The 20,251-nt window shown below is 51.2% G+C and overlaps 1 protein-coding gene across 1 annotated transcript in view; it reads right to left on the minus strand.

Moving 5' to 3' along the window:
• Nucleotides 1-2,637: 2,637 nt before the first annotated feature.
• Rrbp1 (ribosome binding protein 1) overlaps nucleotides 2,638-20,251 on the minus strand; it is a 63,316-nt gene continuing 45,702 nt past the window's right edge. The window contains 18 exon segments of the mRNA XM_040746396.1: nucleotides 2,638-3,170; nucleotides 3,572-3,715; nucleotides 4,465-4,563; nucleotides 4,929-5,012; nucleotides 5,619-5,714; nucleotides 6,533-6,616; nucleotides 7,232-7,327; nucleotides 8,112-8,183; nucleotides 8,301-8,393; nucleotides 8,928-9,017; nucleotides 9,138-9,221; nucleotides 9,301-9,393; nucleotides 10,985-11,077; nucleotides 11,872-11,962; nucleotides 15,029-15,063; nucleotides 15,189-15,358; nucleotides 16,825-16,963; nucleotides 19,646-19,799. Of these exon segments, the coding sequence (XP_040602330.1) occupies nucleotides 3,132-3,170; nucleotides 3,572-3,715; nucleotides 4,465-4,563; nucleotides 4,929-5,012; nucleotides 5,619-5,714; nucleotides 6,533-6,616; nucleotides 7,232-7,327; nucleotides 8,112-8,183; nucleotides 8,301-8,393; nucleotides 8,928-9,017; nucleotides 9,138-9,221; nucleotides 9,301-9,393; nucleotides 10,985-11,077; nucleotides 11,872-11,962; nucleotides 15,029-15,063; nucleotides 15,189-15,358; nucleotides 16,825-16,963; nucleotides 19,646-19,799 (1,756 nt within the window). The 3' untranslated portion in view covers nucleotides 2,638-3,131.

The following is a 20,251-nucleotide window of genomic DNA, read 5'->3' on the forward strand; positions in this document are numbered from 1 at the left end:
CTGTGGTGAGTCCAGTTCTGTTTTAACCCTTGGAATTTAAATGGTGTGTTCTGTTTAGTAGATCTGGGATATGAGGAGTGAGAGAAAACATCCCCCTTTTGGCCTTGGAACACATTAGACCCAAACCTGAATGGAGTTCAGTGAGAAGGCATTTGTGTCTTTGCCTCCTGCCCTCCGAAGCCTTGCTAAGGTGGCCTGTTAGTCCTGTCTGTACTATACTGCTTCCTTGTCCAGGCTCTATGTAGCTGCCTATGGGCCTGTATCCTGCCTGTGGGCCACACTTTTACTGGGGGTTCATGAAAGACGACCAGGGCAACGTACTTGTCACAGCAGTGGTCTGTGCAATAGAGCTTCCAGCTCTGCTAGTGCTGTATGCCACAGGACACTGGCCATCAAGGACATCTCTGGTGGCAGGTGGGACCTTCTTTCTAAAGGGAGGCATTTTAGGCAGCTCAGATGCTCGAGGAAGTGTGGCACCCCAGGAGAGCACTGTTGGCAGAGAGGACGCCTGTTATTTCCACGTCCTCTGCCAAGGGACTGGAAACCTGGACTGCATGAGCATTTAAGTCTTGGTGAGCAGGGAGTTGACTGGCCAGACCCCTGTGGTGTTTGTTCACCATGTTGAACAAAGTGGGAGATGGCATTACCTGCTAACCTCTTTCACACTCTGCAAAAGGCCACTGCTCCGAGTTGCTTTCCTTGGCTTCAGAGTCCCGAGGATAGAACCTTTACAACAGCTGGGTGGTCAGGTCTGAGGCAAAATCCAGCACTGTTGTTTACTGCCTGGCAAACTCAGGCTCCCTCTGCTGGTGTGATGGGCCCTTTGAACCAGAGATGCTGTTGCATCCAGGCGGTGCCCAGGCCAGCCCCCTACAGGCCTCTCCCTACACTGTGGCTGTCTTATCTAACCCCCTTCCCCAAAGAGACATGGCTCCTACTTGCGGCCCGAGTAGAGGAGAGTGCTAAGCATATCTATAGCTTGGTAACTCCAGTATCTGCCACCTTTTCTCAGTTCCTCTTTCCTCAAAATGAGTGTAGCTGGGCACACGCCTTTAATCCCAGCTCTCAGGAGGCAGAGGCAGGCAGATCTCTGTTGAGCTCAAGAACAACAGCCTGGTCTACAAAAGAGTTCCAGAACTCTTGTCCCGTCTTCAGAACCAAACCAAAACAAAAAGTGTAGTGTAGTCTCCCACTCCTGTGCATCACAGAGCATCTCCCCTAAGTATGTGGGCTGTTACTTCCAAGTCTTTCCCCCATTACTAACCCATCTGGGCTTCATGTTTATTCCCATAAGGTTCAGTTCACCTCATAGACTACCTAAAGCAGCAATTCTCAACCTGTGGGTTGCCATCCCTTTAGGGGTCCAAGGACCCTTTCACAGGAGTTGCCTAAGACCATTAGAAAACATTTCCATTATGATTCATAAAAGCAGCAAAATTAGTTATGAAATCACAACAAAAATAACTTTATGGCTGGGGGTCACCACAATATGAACTGTATTAAAGGGCTGCAGCCTTAGGAAGGTTGAGAACCACTGACTTAGATGGAGTTCCTTATGCTTTTGTTTCTTCCTCCTACTCAGTCTCCCGGTGGGAAAACACAAGGCCAAAGTCTAGTTTCAGAAGCCACCCTCCTCCGTGGCCTCTTGAAGGCTCTGTAACAGGTAAAATAGGTATATTTGTTCCTATACTGCCCAATCACATGACCTTAATACCATCCCAGCCTTACTCTCTCCCCACCTTCCATCACCTACAGCTACATGCTGTCTCCAGGGCACCCCCCCCCCCCAGCATCTTGCTCATTAACACGGAAGGCAGCATCATAAGCCTTGGTGCCTCACAGGTGCTTCCTAAGCTGGGCCAGAGTACTTGGTATAGTGTCAAAACCTGAGATGTTCTGTGATGTGAGGAAGAGGCTGAAGGACACAGATAAGCATAGAGATATCTCCCAAGATTCATGTGACAGCTAGCATGAGGGTCACCTACCACCTCGGAACCATGTGATACAAACCAGAGAGCAGTGTGGGAATTTTGTACCCTTCAGTCACCCTTACCCCGTAATACTTGGCATTCCAAGGGGCAGCTGTCCCCCAGCCACGTTCAGCCAGTCAAATCTCTCAGGATTTAGAGGGTGGTATGTTAGGGGATGGGAACTGCTGCTTGGTTAAGAGCTTGACAGGACTGGATGGCGCCACTTTCCCTTCCTGATGGTTCAGCCTGTTGTGACACTGGTCATACACTCCAGGTTCCCCCTATCAATACAAGCCCATACACCGCACTTGGGAGAGGTTGCCCTAGATCAGGTTAATCGCTGCCAGCTCTGAGTCACAGGAAGTCTAGAGTGGCTACTGCCTGAGGGCAGTTGGTGGCAGCACCTGACAACAACCCCAAGGCATAGCTGTTTATCCAGGTCACTGGTGGGTCTCAGCTCACTGCCCTGCTCCAGGAGCACTGGAACTTAGGAAGTGAGTGGAGGGGGTGGGACAGACAGGAAGCAGTGGCCTCCATTCCCATGCTATCTGGTCAGGGTCCCAGCCTTCAGAGAAATGCACCTCTCGGGACAGCCACTCTTAACTCCTCCTCCTGGGCTCAGCAGCTAGATGGAGGAGGCCCAGCAGATCACCACACAAGACCCCAGTGCCGGGCAACACGTTGGTTTTAATGGCATTGACATCCAGGCAGTCACATGTCAGTTCTGCTTGGCAACTTCCAGGGGTGAGGGCTGCAGCCTTGCTGGGCTGGGCTGGGCCCTCCAGTCTGCTCAGCAGCCTCCAAGAACTCACCACCTGGCCTGTTGCTTCCCGACCCGGCCCCACTGAGAAATACAGACAATTGCACTGATTGACATAATCCCAAGCGGCCTGGACTCCCAGCACACTCTGGTCTGTCAGTGTTGATGAGGGCTTTGGCGTCTGCTCGAGGTGGTCCAGGGCTGCTCCCGGGAATAGTGTTTATCAAATGTGACAAAAGTTCTTTTACAGACTGGGGATCTGGAAGATTTAATTCTGTGGTTCTGAGACTTGTCTCCAATGGCTTCACTGGAAGATGGGCCTGGATAACTCGGTGTTGGTTGGTTTATTTGTAAGGAATGTGTAAGGCATTTTGGTAAGTTGAACAGTTTGCCGAGGAGACTCAGACGGAGGTTCCCTCCTTCGAGCTGCTACCATCCTCCTGCGAACAAAGTGGACATATGAAGGGAAGGCCAGACCAGGAATCGCCCCCTACTTGCCCTATGCCCAGGACCCATGAAGCTTTCCTGGGGGAGCTCCACAGACACCTCCAGGCACTTTGAGAAAGCAAGCCTGTCAGTCTGGAGAGTGTGGAGGCCCAGAGCTGACTCTGGGGTGGGGGCATACATGCACAGCGATTGGTGAGACCCTATGATACCACCAAGGTGAGATACGAGTGTGGCTGAGATCTGTGACCCTGCACACAACGGGCTCCGCCCAGGCTGAGGCGCCCGCCCAGGCTGGTGCCCAGTGTCCTGCCTCCCAGGGGCCCCTAAACAGCATGGACTAACCCACTGAGGCCTGGAGGCTAGCCCTGCAGTCCAACCCACACCAAGTGCTTACTGCTTTTTCCAGCTGTTCTTGCAGCTTCTTCACCGTGTCCTTCTCTTCTGTCAGCTGCTCCTGGGTCGTCTTCAAAAGCTCTTGAAGTTTGGTGGCGGCACGCCCCAGGTCACTCGTTAACCTCTTTTCTTTTTCTAGTCTCTCCTGCGGGCCAGAGGGTTGAAGGAAGTCAGGCCTCATGTACTGTACCAGGAGAAGAGCTAGCTCTGAGGACCTCCATGAACACAAGGCAGATAGATGTATCTGGTCATTCAGGCACAGTGCTAGTGGAAGGAAAGCCTTTGCTGATAATTCTGTCTGCCGCCAGGACAGCTTTCTGGTCTGATGGCTTACTGTGCACTGCCCAGTGTGAAGGCCACTACATGCGTACCTGAAACATGACTTCAGTTCATATAGCGCTTACATTTAAAGGATGATACTAACTTGTAACGGAGATGTGGCTTAGTGGTCAAGTGCCCCCACGCCCCACTAGGTGTGACAAGAGAAGTCAATGCCTGGGTGGTTCTCTGGACTGGCCCCTGTCCAAGGCCAAGAATGACCTCCATGGGCTCATATATTTGAGTGATTAGTCATAAGGTAGTAGCACTGTTAAGAGGTGTGGCTTATTGGAGCAGGTGTGTCTGGAGGAAATATGTTGCTGGGGGTGAGATCTGAGGTCTCAAAAGCCCATGCAAAGTCCACTTCGTTCTTGTCCTGTGGATCAGGATGCAGTTCTCAGCTACTGCTCCAACACCGTGTATGCTGCCGTGATAATGAAATAAACTTCTCAATTACATTCTTTTATAAGTGTTGCTTTGGACATGGTGTCTTCACAACAACAAAACAGTGACTAAGACAGTGACCAAAGCCTTGAAAATCTACAAGTTCTCCCCATACCCAGCTCCATCCTCTACCTTCAGCTGCATAACCTCTTCTATTCCTGAAGACTCCAGGGGACCAGCAGCACGGAGCTTCTCCAGCTCTTCTTGTAACCGACAGGCTGTGTTCTGAGCCTTATTAGACAGGGGACAGGTCTGAGTGAGAGGCCTAGCAGTCAAACCTGGCTAAGTTCACCTAGGGGCATGGGGTGGAGTAGGGGCATCCTTAGCCAAAGAAGGCAATAGTTCAGGTTAATCCACATGGTTGGATTCACATGGGCAAGAAGCTTGGACATCCGTCTGCAAGCACCCTTCAGATTCCCCAAAGATGTAGAGCCCACAAGGCTCCTGGGCCGACTCAGCACTGGCTACCCAATGGTGCCCCACAGCGTCTTAGCCCAGGTGCCTGGTGGAAAAGCTGGGAAGGGCAGAGATGATGCCCAAGCTCTCATAAAGCCAGAAAGCTTGTAGGGACAGAGGTCCACTTGGCAGAGGCTAACCTCTTCAAACTCAGCTGTGAGCTTCTGCCGCCGTGTCTGCTCATCCTCCAGGATGGCTTCTGTCAGCTCCAGCTGTGTTTTCAGCTGTATGGAGACACAACAAATGTGACTGCAGAGTCTGGTACAGAACCCTCTGGGGACAGACTGAGACTGCAGGCTCCACCTTCTAGGACTCCTTGGGCCTCTCCCTGCCCTGGTGAGTCACTGACAGTGCCTCAGACTCGAGAGAGAAGCAGAGAAGTTGCAAAGGGATGCCAGGGCGACATTGCAATCTCAGGAGACTTTCACAGGACTCACAGGGTAGGAAAGACCCCAAAGCCATGAGGCAGATCCCAAGTTCAACATGGGAGACCGACAAGTCCCTGCCTCCTGCTAATTGCTCTTGGTGGCTGTTCCTTTGGTCTAGAAGGCAGATATCCTGCTAGCAATAACCCAAGAAAGGGCCACAGCTAGAGACAAATCCCTTTTGTGGCTGTCAACCCAAACCCAAGCTGCGAGCCTGTCCAGGAGCCCCTGGTATTGTGAGGGCTAAAGGCCCTGGTACCTGACCTTGACCAGCAGGGTAGAGAGGGTAGCTAGCAGTGGGGCTCAGAAGCACCTACACTCGGTTTAGTCAGCACAGGGGCTGCCCACCCCGAGTATCACCTGAGGAGTTAGGGACACATCTGAGGACCAGCTCATCACTCTAACCTTCACAGGGTCCTGCTCGGCTGGAGGGACAGCTGGAGACCCAGTCACGTCACCATCCTCTACGTGGCTCTTCATGTCACTCAACTGCTGCCTGACCTGAAACAGGGAGGGGTGAATTTGTACAAATACACAGCTGGTGGCATGAAGGTATGCATGCACGCACGCCCGCACGCCCACACGCGGAGGGCAGTACCCTTTTCCAGGAGGGGTAGACCACACACTTAACCCTGAGCCTAACAGAGGCCTGCTGTGTGTGTTTTCTGAGGTGAACTGGTGACCCCCACCCCACCCCCTGGAGCAAAGTGACTCAGTAGTTGTAGACCACACAAAGCCAAGGAGACCATATGGAACAGAGGCAAGGATGTAGTCTGCTCATGGCCTTTTGGGGGGCCCAGACGAGATGCAATTATTGCCTCCCACCTAAAAGGCAGCAGGGTCACACAGGTTGCTTCGGAGGCAAACTGCATAACGCAGCCCCTCACAACTCTGCAGGTTTATTTGTTCCCAGTGCCTGGCAGCGGGCCAGAGGGAGCATGCCACCAAAAGGCAATGAGGGACCCCCTTGTGATGTCAGGGGTCCTATATCCTGCACTGGTCAGGTGACAAAGCAGGCTAACAAGGCCTGTACGTCCCACAGTACTGGGCCTTGAGCAGGGATCAGGTCTTCCCAAAGACGGAAAAGGAATGTGAACACGCTGGCCGCTGGCAGCTACTAGCCCAGCTCAGAGTTTTAGGCATAATGCCAAGCCCCATCAAGTCTGCACTACATGACTAAAGCATGGCATGCCCTGCTAAGCTGCAGAGTCTCAGCATGCATATCAAAACACCACCAAGTTAATCACACACATATATCCATTCCAATGTCACAACATGCCAATGCCACACTCCCCTACCCAGGACATAAGCCAACCTACCAGGGCAAGCTCAGTGCTTTGTTTCTGAGCTTCACTCTTGGCTTCATCCAGCTGAGACTGAGAGTCTAAGAGAAGCTGCCTCAACTTCAGGGGAAACACCAGGTGAGTGGTAGAGGAGAAAAAAAGAACAAAACCGTTTTCAGTGAGTCCAAACCTAACCCTGAGATGGAACCCAAGCCCGGGAGACTGACAGAGAAGGGGCAGGAGTCCTCCAGCTATCACTTCCTGTCATTTTGACTTAGGAACGACGGCACACCCAGAGTTCAGAAACACTTGCCCACTGTCTCTTGTTAAAGAGCAAAAGTTTGCAACCAAAACTAGACTGAAGGTGCCAGGTTTGGGATTCTACTCCTGAAATCCCAAGACAGCAGCAGACTGAAATCCAGTCCCAGCTAACAATGACAGCAGCAAGCCTAACAGAGGCTGAAGGGCCAGCTAGAGCATGAGGTGCCACTCCCAAAATAAAGGCTCTGCCCCTGCCCCTCCTTGGAGCTGCCTTTCTGAAATCTGCCCCAAGATACCTCAGGGAGGTCAGTCCACAGGGGTGTGAGCAGGGCTTTGGATGAAAGCCTGAAAACCTGGCTTTTAAGGCTCTGTTGACAAGCTCTCAAACAGTAAAGAAGGAGCCACTGGCAGTAACCTAGGCTTCATGGGGCAGACATTCAGGACCAGGACCTCTGGAATGGTGGGTTCACTCACCCCTGCTACCTCCTTGGCATAATTCTGGCACTCTGCACTGGCAGCGGCCATATGCTTCTCCAGCTCCGCTTCCAGAAGTGAAGTGTGCTCCCTCACCTGGGCAGGGACAGACATGGACACTGTCAGAGCCTCCTCAGTGGCCAGCAGGGGCCCTAATTATACGAGTGGGGATGATAGGTACCAAGTTTGGTCGGCCCTGAAATAAGCAGGGGTAAATATACTACTGGGTAAACTGAGAAACAATCCCTAGCAAGAGAGCTCCTCATTGAACACCAACCCCAAACTCCAGCAAGAGAGCTCCTCATCGAACACCAACCCCAAATTCCAGTCCTGCTGGATGAGAAGTAGGTAGACAATGTTTAGGACCAGGGGACGCCTTTACAAAGCCAAGGTTGCTGCAGTACCCTGAAGAGCAGCAGGCCCCTATAAGCACATGTCTCAATTCTAAGGTCTACAGCCAAAGTCACTGCTGGGCAGAGCTGAACAGCCCATGGCTCCCAGGCCACTGAGGCTGTAAAAGCTTATTACTTAGTCTCAATAGGACAAAGCCCTTGCTCAGAAGAGTGACAGACTCCTTGAACATGGGGTCCACGAGGAAAAACATAACAAGGACACATGCAATCTTTGCTGACTGTCAGAATATGACCAGCAATTTTTATTTGTTTTTTTGTTTTTGTTTTTCCAGACAGGGTTTCTCTGTTTAACAGTCCTAGCTGTTCTGGAATGCTCTTTGTAGACCAGGCTGGCCTCAACCTCACTGAGATCCACATGCCCCCACCTCCTAAGTGCTAGGATTAAAGATATGTGCCACCACTGCCCGGCTTGATCAGCAAATTTATAGGACAACAGAAAGCAACCCTTAGAACAGAGGCAGACATACCTGATCTGAGCTTTCAAGTTCTCCTTTTAGTTTCTCTACAAGGTCTTCCAGATGTTTCACTGTGACCCGTGACTACAAAGGGGAAGAGCCATGAGGCGTGAGAATCTGGGGGACAGCTCCTGGGTTCAGCCAGCTCAGGGCCCACCCAGGCTGTGCAGCAAGCTCAGGAAGCATGTAGGCCAGCCATACCTTCTGGAGCTCCTCTTCAGCGGCCCCCACCTTGGCCTTCCACACACGTTCTTCCTCCTCCACACTCTTCTGCAGGTCTTTGAGCATACCCTCCTGGAGGGGAGGCGACACTGAGGAAGGCCCTCTCCCTCCTGAGCTTGACCCCCCCACACACACACTGTATCTTCTTGACCCTCGGCAGCACTATTCTGCCTCACTGACTAATGGACTGAGTGTCACAGGGGAAAGAAGTTGGCCAGGGCAGGGCTTCATCAGGAAATGAAGTCTATAGCTGCAGTAAAGCTGCCAGAACTCCTACTGTTCTTGGAGTCAAAGGGTTCAACCCTAGGCTTACCTTGTCCTTCCCTTCCTGCCTGTCAGCCCAGGCATCCCTATTGTAACCATCTCTCCTAGCCCCAAACCTTAAACCCACCCTTGTTCGACTTAAAAAACAAAGACCCGAGGGCTCTGTCTATCCCGTTTACCATCCAGCTAAAGAAATGAGGCCCAGAGAGGGCAAGGGGGCTACTTGAGGTCACACAGAACCATGTTACTCCTGCCCTAAAGATGCCAAGCTCTTCTTCCTGGCAGTGCCCTAGGAACAGCACTGAGTCACAGTCACCACCAAAGTTGGCCCTGGCTGCTCACCGTCTCCGCCAGGATGGTACGGTACTGGTCACACTCAGCTTGCAAGGAGTTCTGGGTCTCTTCGGCCTCCCTCAACTTGGAGACTATGTCCTGAGGGCAGAGAGATGATCAGGAGTTTTGTTAGTCCTTTCTCTTGATGACTGACTGAAAAAGCTGGGCTCCTGGTTCCTAGGGGCCAGAGGAGAACCCATGCCCAGCAGCATCACTTACCAAGGAGGGCTCTAGGGAAGCAGGTGGTTTCTTCAGCAGCTCAGAGCCCTTCTCTTTGACTTCCTGCAGCCACTCAGCATAGTTCTGCAGGGAAACAGGCATGATGGGGCCAGGTTGCTCCCTGACAACAGTGGGTACTCGGGGAGGCCATCCTTCTTCCTACCTGGTGTGCTGAGGTGGAGAGGTCTGGGAGCAAGGCCAGCAGAACCTCCTTGGTCTGGGCCTCAGCCAAATGGAGCTGCTTCTCTGATTCCTCCTGGAGGACGGGAGAGAGAAGGGTAGCACTCAGCCTATGCCCCCAGAAATGCACATCCTCAGCACTTCAAGGGAGGGACAGGTCAGAGCAACGAGGCTGTTTGCACTATGCCCGATTATTTGTTTGAGCCAGCGGACACTCAGGTCCCATAAACTTTCCCTTTCCAGCTTGTGTGTGCAAGGATACACACACATACATACACACACACACCCCGAGCTAAAGTGTACAGCTGGGGCAGGAAGAGGCTAAAAGGTACAGGTGGAAACTGTGAAGGCAGAAGTAGGGCATCCCCAGCAGCCACCAGGCTTAGGCCCAGTGAGAGACAGGGACAGAGGCTGAAGAGGCTCACCTCCAGCTACCTTGGAGAAGGGCACCAAATTCCCACTAGGCAGAGCTAAACCAACTTAAAGAACACAGTGAATGTGACCTAAGCTTGACTCATCCCAAGTTGTGCCAAGTCTGACATTCCTCACTGGCCCTCCAGAGGGTGCCAGAGCCCCTACACAAAGTGGAGATGGGGAGGTAGGGGTTGGGGATGGAGGGACAGGGGAGCAGAGAAGAAATAAAGGAGCCAAGAGACAAAGCCCAGGACAGGTGTGTCCCCTGGGGACATCAATCTGTGGAATGGCCCCAGGGAACTTTGTCCTAAAAGAAAAGTTCTGTCTAAATCTGAGACACACAGAACTCACAGGCAGTTCCACACCATTGAAGGTGGCTTGAGGTTTGGGGTGGCAAGGACCCCAACCTTGTGAGCAGTACTTTGGCTATATATAGCTGATGCATGAAGGCAAACAACACGTCATGTGTGGGGACCCTCTACCTCTATCAGTCGGTAACTGCTTAGGCCACAATTTCCACATCAACATGTCAGATGGTCATGGGTCATTTCTAGGACTAACAGCACTAAGATTCTAGGAGTCTGATTTCAGTTTTAAGAATGTAGTGTGGCCAAGGCTAGCCTCCCATGTCTGTCTTTGAAAGCCCTCAGGCTTCTCAGGAGAACCATGAGAGTCACCGCAAAGCTTGTCCTATGGAGACGGACACTCCTGTGTAAGTGATGCCGACAGGAGACAGTCATTCACATGGGATGGAAACATGTGATGAGCACAGGTGTACAAGGAGCTGTGGGTGTCACTACTGCAGGGATGACAATCCGTTCTGCCCCCTGGCCAACCAAGGCCCTAGAGGACTTTACTCAGATGCTCACTGCTATTTCCCTGAGATGCAATATAATTTCAGAGGGCCAGAGAAGCATGCAAGAATATTCAACTTAACCCAGGGTGAAAACTGCACAGAGGCTGTAAGCTGCATAACCCTGGGCTTACTCAGAGTCTGCGCTCCTCTCAACACGGGAAAGACATCGAGGGCACAAATGTCTTCTCTCCATCTTAAGGAAAAAGGAAAAAGGAGGGAGGGAGAAAGGAAAGAGGAGGACATGAGCGCTGGGGACCCTGAGCTGGATACAGGAGCTACTCTGAGGTCACAGCTAGCCATCCATAGTTTGTGTCTCATGGTGTCTGCTGAAGTAGACAGGTACTGCTGGTCCAGCCTTAGCCTGACCAAAGCACTCAGGATGGGCAGGTGCCCCTACCTTGGCTTGGGTCAGGGAGTGCAACTTCTCCTCACAGGTCCGCTCGGCTAAGGCCAGTGCCTCCATGGCCTTCCAGTTCTTTTCTCGGAGGTCCTGAGGGAACCAGAGAAAGTCAGCAGCTCGTGTGGGTCAGTTATAGCATGGTCCCCAATGGCCACCTCATGCTGGTCTCAGCAAAGGCAGGGCCCATAGAACTTCCCTTAGCCCAGACAGGGACATCTCACAGAACCTGCCAGGGACTAACTCTCCTTTCCTTGGTTTATGTACACATGGCCTCTCAGGGCAGGAGCTCAATACAAAACAGGCCGGAAGTAGGAAAGGTCAAGGCACAAGGTAAAATGGCCTGCCGTTTTCAGGGAAGTGGAGTGGGGAGCTAGCCTATCTCTTCAGAGGAAGAGGTTCCTGCCCCCAAAACAGAAAGCACAGCCCCTGACACAGTTCTGGCCTGGAGACTGCCCTGGAGACTTCGTTCTCTATGGGGGCAGAGACAAGACCAGTGTAAACACAGTCTCAGTGGGGAGGCATGCCACCTGCTCAGCATGGCCTCTTCCTTTCTCCCAGCAGCACACTCCCCACCCTGGACTGTTCAAAGGACGACTAGTCCTGAGCCAGGCCAACCAGCACACTGCAAGCCAGCGCAGAGGTGGCTCCATGCTTGGGCAGTCTGCTGTGGGACAGCTGTGGACTGTGGCGTGGAGAAGCAGGAAAGTCTCAGCACGCACCGTAAACTCCCAGCGCAAACAACAGAAAAGAGCTGGGGGCAAAGCCAGGTCCCGTGGGGACTGGGTGGTCTACACAGAGAGTCTTCAGGTGACTCCGGGAGGACTTTGTCCACAGGCTCCTCTTGCCTCCTTCATCCCACCCCAGTGCAGGGGCCCTCTGCTCACATTATTCTTCCCTTTCTGCTGCTCCATAGCCTCCTTGAGCTCACTGGTCTCCTTCTCCAGACTGGTCACCTGTGATTCCAGCTCCTTGAGACTGGGGGTGGGGTGGGGGAGGGGAATTATGATGAGGTTTCAGTCTTGGCTCCAAGAACTCATTTCTTCTCTGCCTGGGCACCTGGCCAAGCTTGAAGTCCCTCCCATCAGCCTGGGCATAAGCTTTCAGAAAAGCCATTCTGTCTAGCTTCTTTCTCCACTCCGTAAGTGCCAGGACTCAGGGCATAGCCCCAGGTGAGAGTCAGAAGTAAGGTTTTTAAGACCTTTCTTTCTAGTCCAGGTCCTACCTTGCCACTAGCCCATGTCAGCTGAGCCCTCTCTGTGGTGCATACCTGGCCCTCGGAACTATGCAAAGGACTTGGGGCAGTGCTGTCACCTTTGGCACTGGAACTCTGGGCACCACTGTTCTTAGCAGCTTTCAAGGGCCCACTGACTTCCAGCTCTTCAGAGACTTACACGCTCCTTCTCCTTGGGACTGAGGTTTGAGGAGTTAGCAGAAGATAACCTATTACACTACAGAATGGTTACGTCCCATCTTTCCAGTGCTCTCCAGTAAGCTTCATTGACCTTCACCACACTGAGTAAAAGCTATACTCAAGGCTCTCAGGGATGAGCCTCAAATGGCTAACTTTTGCACTAGAATGTAGGACAGATGGCACAACCAAGGTATGTGAAACCCAAGTCCAGAAGTAGTCAACGGTGGTGGTTTAAATAAAAATGGCCCCCATAGGCCCATAGGGAGTGGCACTATTAGGAGGTATGGCTTTGTTGGAAGAGGTGTGTCACTATAGGGTAGGCTTTGAGGTCTCAGAAGCTCAAGCTTAGTCAGTGTGCCACTGCCACTTTCTGCTGCCTGCAGATCCAGATGTAGGACACTCAGCTACCTCTCCAGCACCATGTCTGCCTGCACGCCACCACTCTTCCCACCATGATGATAATGGACTAACACTTTGAACTGTAAGCCAGCCCTGATTAAATGTTTTCCTTTATAAGACTTGCCACACGATCATGGTGTCTCTTCACAGCAATAAAATCCTAAGACATCAATGATATTCTGAACCAGCAGTTTGAGCAACTCTGAGATGCCAGGGGAAGCCTGGTAGAGGAGAGCTGCCACCAGTCAAGGGATGCAGGGATCTGACTGCCAATGTCAGCTAGAGGGGAATATACACACCCATGTTTCTTCTGGGAGGCATGGTCAAAAGCTTTTTGAAAACCACTATTCTAATTCACACTAACATCAACTATAAAGCCAACATGAGCTAAACACACAACCATTCTGACCTTCCTGACGCATAATGGACTCAGTCTGGCACAGCTTCCTGTTTTCAGTATGAATACAGCAGGCCTGTCCTTGAAGACTCTAGTAGGCCTTGTGGCTATGGGTTTTAGGCCCACAGAACCTTGACTCCACCCTCAAGGGTCCACTGGGATCCTTTGGCTACTCCCTTGAATGCCAGCATTATACAAGAGTCTCTTCCAGCACAACACCCAAGCATGCCCAGGGCAAGACCCTGAAGAAGTGGAGAGTGCAGATCAGTGGCAAGGACACACTGACCATAACCTTCTTGGAAGTGGCTATAAAGTTCAGAATAATTGGCGCTGATATTCCAGCTCAGAACAGGAGGGTCCTGCCCATGCAACTTACAGTGATTCAGAAGGAAATCAACAAGTTCCTGCTGGACAGACCAACAACAGGCAAGACATTAAGACGTCTTCTTTGGAGTGTGACTTAATTATCTTAGTAATTTACTGTGTGATACAAAAGTCTGAGGTGGTTTGTAGGCTAGTCTGTCCCTGAACTTATAATCTTCCTGCCTCAATCAGGCCAGACTTCAAAGCCCTGAATGAACACAACCCCTCCACCTTATAAATATCACAGGAGATATGAGGTTCGCCTGTGCATTCTGAGAAAGATGGAGAGAGTTGGTTTCCAGGTCTCGTAGTAGGTTCCCAATATTGTTTTTTGCACGGCCCCCTTTCCCAGTTACAGAGCCCAGTGGACACCAGGGCTATGGCTAGGGAGCTGCAACTGCTGTAAAGCACATGGGGAAACAGCTCTTTGGCAGTGACAACAAGAATGAGGAATCCTGTTGGCTGATATTCTAAGATACTTCCAGTATAGAGGAGATGAAGACCATCCTCCATGCCTCTCCTTCACATGGCTGCTCTGGGGCCCTAGACCACGGCAGCCAGGACTCACATCCCAAGCCTGTAGGCATCTGCCCCAGAGGCACTGATTCAAGCTGGCCCATCCAGATACTTCAGCCTCAGCAACAACAACCAATAGCCCTGAGAATGACCTGATGTGGGTCTGTATGGCTCCTGACACTGGGGAAAACTGGCTGGCTGGTAGGGAAGTCACCTCACAAAGGAAATGAGCTCTGAAATGTGCTCTGGACTACTCCAACAGAAAGGGAGGGGAGCACGCACCTCCTCATTTGACTTCTGGACCTCAACCCTTAAAAACCCCTCACCTTGCAGAAAATGAGAGCACCTCTGGAACCATTGGAACTAGCAGGAAGTCTTTCCCTTGCACAGCTAAATTTGCTCCTGGAGAGTGACAGCACAGCCTGCTCTGAGTTTTACTATTATGTTCACAAGGGTTTGTGCAATGGAAGCCTCCAGTGTTAAGAAGGAATGGGGTTAAGAGGAACGGCCTAGGAGAGGTAGTTAGGTTATGGGAGTGTTGCCCTAAAAAGGAGTAATTTCTTTTCCTGCCTCACCACAAGCAATTTCCTCCTTATATAGAGTCCTGCCATAGTGCCACTCACCATGATGTGATAGCCAAGGGGGCCACTCACCAGAGGCCAGATACCAAATTTGCACGCTAAATAAGTATGTTTTCTTTTTAAGAGTACCCAGCTTCTGCTGTAATGATGGAAAACTCTTTCAAGGTGGCTTTGTTCCCTACCCAAGTCTGTCTCCTGTCCTCTATGCCACTGAAGGGCCATGTTAAAAAAGAGAACTCTAAAAGGGTCCTGTGCCCCCCCCAGGAGACCCAAGCATTCCCATGAAAGCTCCACGTTCCAGGGCCCATGGCCAACGTGGGCGATAGCTGCCAGCTACAGCCTTATAGCTCCTAAGAGTCCTCCTTGAAGCTTACCGAGTCTGCTGCTGGTTGGCCTCAGCTTGGCTGGCCTGAAAGAAACACAGAAAGCTCTTTGGTTCCACGAGGCTCACACGTACAGGAACTGGGCAGGGTGGGAGGCCCTTTGCTCAGTGGAGTCCACCCTCTCCTCAGACTAGCCTGAGAAGTGACTCACCTGGGTGTTTTGGGCCTGGCCTGCCTCCAGAAGGGTCTCGATGGAACGGATTCTCTCTGTGAGCTGTTCGTTCTCCACCCTGGCCTCCTTGAGCTGTCCGTGAAGATCGCTCAGCTCCTCACACTTGCTTTTTACCTCTGCCTCAGAAGACTGTAATTTGCTGTGCAGTTCTGTTGTAGAAGGGCAAGGAAAGAGGTCAGGGTCTGGAAATGCCTGGCCTCAGCAACTGCCTCCTCCAACGCACACAGAGTACCAGGGGCTCCCTTTTGGGCTGTGCTCTGAGCCCAGAGGCCTTAAAGTACACATCTGCATGGAGCTTCTTGTGGACTGGTAAAGAGCGACATGCTGTGGCAGCAACATCTGTGAGCACTACAAGGTGAAATGAACCACCAATAGGAAACTGACAGCAAGCAAAGTACACTCAGGAGAAGTGGCACAAGATTCCTTCTCTAGAAAACACTGGCTCATATGAGCTGAGACTGAGTGCAGAGTGTGACATCTAGTGACTGGGCCTTCCTTCACAAGGACCTGCCCTGGCCCTTCTCTGCAGGAGACATCCTCCTCCTAGGGTCATTTCAGAAGTCCCACAGCTAAGTGGGCCCAGTGCCTCTGGCACTCCCTCTCCTCAAGGCTGGTCCTCAGGCTTGGCCCTAGGTGTTGCTCCTTGTTGCTTCCAAATGGAGCCTGAACAAGGCAACAGAGACCCTGGATCCCAGCTTCCCAGGTGTGGGATCATGGGTGCTGTCTTGCCTTAGCTCACCTCGCCCCCATCACTGAAGCATGGGCTCTGCACTCACTATCTGACAGTCTGCCTCCTCTCCAGCCCCTCTGAAGCCACCAGGGGTCTTGACAATGGCAGTTGCCTCATCTCACCCCGTTCCTCCTTGGAGTCACTCTTGCCCCCACTGCGCATTTTGACCCTGCACCATGACTGAGAAATGCCAGTGAAGCTGAGTCATTTCTCTGGCCCAAATCTCCCAGTCACACTTTACCACTCAGAGGAGAACGAGGGTCCTGCTCAACTAGTCAGCTTTCTCATCCTAGTGGTTAATAGGTTGAGTGTACTTCTTTCTTGGGGCTTGGTGCCAGTTGGCCTCTCCTTCCATCATTCTGACCTAGTTTTAAGATCCCTCCTACCTCAGAAAGCCCACAGTGGCTAAAGGCATACCCAGCCTTCTAGAGCTGCTCACCCCAGTAAACAGTTTTGTTTCAATGCCAGGACTGCAGACTACAGGGTATCAATGGCTGCTTTGGCCCCAACAGCAGAGTTGTAACAAAAATCATCTGTCTTAGAAAGTCAAGTATTTACCTTCTGCTCCTCACACACTGTCTGTCCAGAAGACACTCTTGTGACTAGTCCTTGTGGCTAGCACTGCTGCTAGGCTGATGCCCACGTCAATTTAGGAGGAATGGCAGGTAAGTGACTGGCGGCTACATTCTCATCGCCAGCCCTGCCTAAGCCTCATCCAGCCCTCGTAGGCAGGCCCTGCCTCTGTCCTACAGTCCTCAACTCATGTTTAATCCTTCCAGGTCCTACTCTGTACTCAGCACATAGTCCTGGAACACTATGCTCTCGTTCCCAGTGAGACAAGGGCACTGGGTAGACTCATCAGAAAGCCACGGAGACTGCACTCACCTGCCACTCGCTGCTGCTGCTCCTGGGCCTTCTCAGCATCTGCCCGGAGGCTGGCTTGGCTGGTCTGGGCCCGGCATAGCTCCCGGGTGACCTCGTCAAGGCGCTTCTGCAGAGCCTCTTCACTTTCTTTATGGGATGCCTGAGGAGGAACAAGGTTCAAGGGCTGTGAGGGACAGAGCTCCTGTAAGCTCAGGGGCTGAAGAGAACAATGCTTCTTAAATGGCTATCTTACTCACTGCAGTCTCTGGGTGGTGGGCGAAGGACAAAGTTCAGGGCCAGTGACATGGTTTAGCAGGTGAAAGTGCTTACCTCCAAACATGGGAACCTGAATTTAATCCTTGGGACCCACATGATAGGTGAGAACTGACTCTTACAATGTAATTTCAACAAGGAAGAAACTATTTCTGGATAATTTTGAACCTGGATAAAATATTCCTTCAGCTAGCACCCCTTCAATGGGAGGACAACTGCTAGAGTTCTTCCTTTTGGGAGATAGCTTCTATTAGTACTTAGGCATCTTTATTGGCCTGTCCTTGAGGTCCTGACAGGATACACCCTCAGCTGCAGTCACTAAGAGCACCACCTGTGCATATTGACTATAATCCCTTTTAAAATGGCCCTGCCCACCTCCCATCCTCTTCCCTGCCTTTCTCTCTCTGCCCCTTTTTCCTCTCTCCTGCTGCTGTCCCTGGAGGCCAGTCTCTCCCTCCCCTTTTTACAATTCCTTTCCCATAATAAAAAAAACACCTCTGCTTGAACTCTGTTGCATGGTGTCTTTCTCTCTCAAGCCCCTTTCTTAAATTACAACAGCTTGTCCAACAGTGTCAATTCTCTCCCTTAAAGCAGCCGTACAGAAGCACACAGTTAAGGGATATGGCGCTTCCAGCCTTTTCACCTGTTAAGTTCAGCCATACAAAACCATCAGTGTTCAACCATGTTTGGTCTGTAAAATGGCCACTTCTCCTATTTTTAGTCTGCACTTGGAAGATTTCCATGTAAATACAGACAGGCCCATCTCATCCTTGTTCAGAGCCAAACAGTTTTGATGTGCCTGATGTTCTCTGTTGCCCATTCAGTGGCAGAAAGGCCTTTCTCATCTCTGGTGATCTCCATCCATCCTTCTTAGGCTATTTGTCAATCATTCCCATGCACTGGGCTCCTGGGGACGGAGTACATGACAGGCCGAATTCTACAAAGGACCAGATCTCTACAGAACCCAAGTCTGTCTGGGGAATGGCTGGGTGAGAGGGGACAGTCAACAAATAACTCTAGTCAGTTAAAGTGATATTCCAGGTCATGCCTCAAACCCTTTTAAGGGACTGACAGAATGAAAACACCACTTTCCTTCTCTTCTAAGGTGATGCTAGCCCAATCACTTTAATGAGACCGCAGAGACTGAGCTAAATCCAGTGATAGGGCAGCCCTTACTAAAGATGTGTCCCCTCGGCTATAGAAAAGCATGAACTATACAGGGGAAAGCGGGGTGGCTTTAGGGTGGGTAATGCTTTCTGTACATTCAAATGTGGCAAAAGGTTGGCTCAGCTCCAAGTTAAAGACACAAAAGAGTGGTCCAGTGCCCCACAGTGGGCAGGCCTGCTTCTCCTCTGCCCACCTATCACAGCAGGAGCCTGCTTCCCTACTTGGACTCCACTATCCTCACCACTCTGCTGGTACTGACAGGGACAGGACAGAAATGTCACCTGTGCAAGAACACCACTGGCCTGTCTGTGTCTCTCTTTTCATTAAGGAGGAGAGCCAACCAAGACTCCAGGGAGACTGCACGTTTTTTAACTCATGGTCAACATTAACTAGATACTGACTTCATCAACAAGCAACTACAGGAAGTTCATTCATCTACAAAAATCAAAAACTTCAAAACTTAACAGAAAGCACATACATACACCTTAGGAGACAACAAGTCTTTTAGCCTGGAACAAGGTGGTCAACACAGCCAGTCTCATCAAAGGATTTCAACGGCTTGTTCTATGCTATGCCAACTGGCTAGGGACTTCCATAAACACTGCTGAGACTCTAAACTTCAGTCCATCCAGGGACAAGGAACGAGGGCAGGTGCCATCAGTAACTCAAAAAACATTTTACACTTCCTTTCTGCCAAGCCTGGGAGATGGCTCTAGAGTCAGGGTTAGGACCAGCTCCTGATGCCTATGCTCTGGGAACCAACCCAGTAGGCCTCGCCTGCCCTGATCCCTGAAGATAGCTGACTCACAGTAAAGGAGATGCAGCCAAAGGAAGAACAGAATGGAAAGAGCCCTTTCTCTCTACAAACAAAGCTGCAGTTTTGCATGGCTCATTGTCAATGTCACACTGCAGAGCAGGTGCTGCTATCAAGCCCAGGAACAGACAGGAAGCAAGGCACAGTCTGACTGCCTCGGCCTAGGCCAACCAACCTCACACAAGCTATTGGGCATCCCCTTGAAAAACAGCCAGTTAGCTCGCTGGCCACTCCAGAGCTGCATTAGCTGGACTCTGAGATCCAGATTCTGACTCTGCCATGTCCTGGCCATGCAAACTTTGGGTAGTTGTTTCACTTCTCTGGGCCACAAGCATCCTTGTGTTCCTACCTCACAGGGTAGGACACAACAACAGTTAGCTGAGCTAATACTTACTGATACTAAGCACTTATACTGATATTTAGCACCAGCATTTACTATTGCTCTTAACAAGACAAAGATCAAGGGTTCAAGCCCCAACACTGACTACATCTCTAGCTGTTTGTGCTGATGGAAAGGGATGGATGACTCAGTACAATTAGGTTTGGTGGGCAACGGGTGGACACTGAGGTGGCTACCAAGCTACTCACCTGTAGCTGTAGGACCTGCTTCTCAAAGGTGGCTGCTTTGGCTTCCAGAGCTTTCCGTTGTTGCTCCTCCTGCCGGGAGGCCTCCGACTTCTCTACTAGCTCCTTGTTGACCTTGCTAAGCTCCTGTCGGAGCTTTGCCAGTTCTGTGTTCTGCCTGTAAGACAGTCCCCAGCCCCAATTAAGGAGGGTGATAGAGACTGGCAACTAGTCCCTCCCTCAGGCATATCTTCCCTTTTCTATTTTAGTGCCCTCGTCTTAGGCCCATTATCTAAGAGTCTTTTGCATGTGGCTTTGGTGCAGAAGACCTCTCCCAGACACTACTAGAAACTCAGAACAAGGGCAAGATAGTGCTAGGCACCTCCCCCTCACCCCTTGAAGGGGCTGGACAGCAGCTCACAAACTCCATGTGATGATCAGGCTAGGGAGTGCCTCTTGAAGGCACTGATGGCACTTGTCCTGGCTCCTTGTCCCAGCAGATGACTAAAGAGGTCATTCAAAGCTACAGATGAAGAAACTTAGAAAAAAGTGCCTTAAGTGTGGCACTTTGAAGTGGGTCTCAGACCAGAAGAACATTTTAGAATTTCAGGAAACTTACTGAAAGGAAAG

This window comes from Mesocricetus auratus, unplaced genomic scaffold (genome assembly GCF_017639785.1).
Source record: "Mesocricetus auratus isolate SY011 unplaced genomic scaffold, BCM_Maur_2.0 Super-Scaffold_100004, whole genome shotgun sequence".
Classification (NCBI taxonomy): Eukaryota; Metazoa; Chordata; class Mammalia; order Rodentia; family Cricetidae; genus Mesocricetus; species Mesocricetus auratus.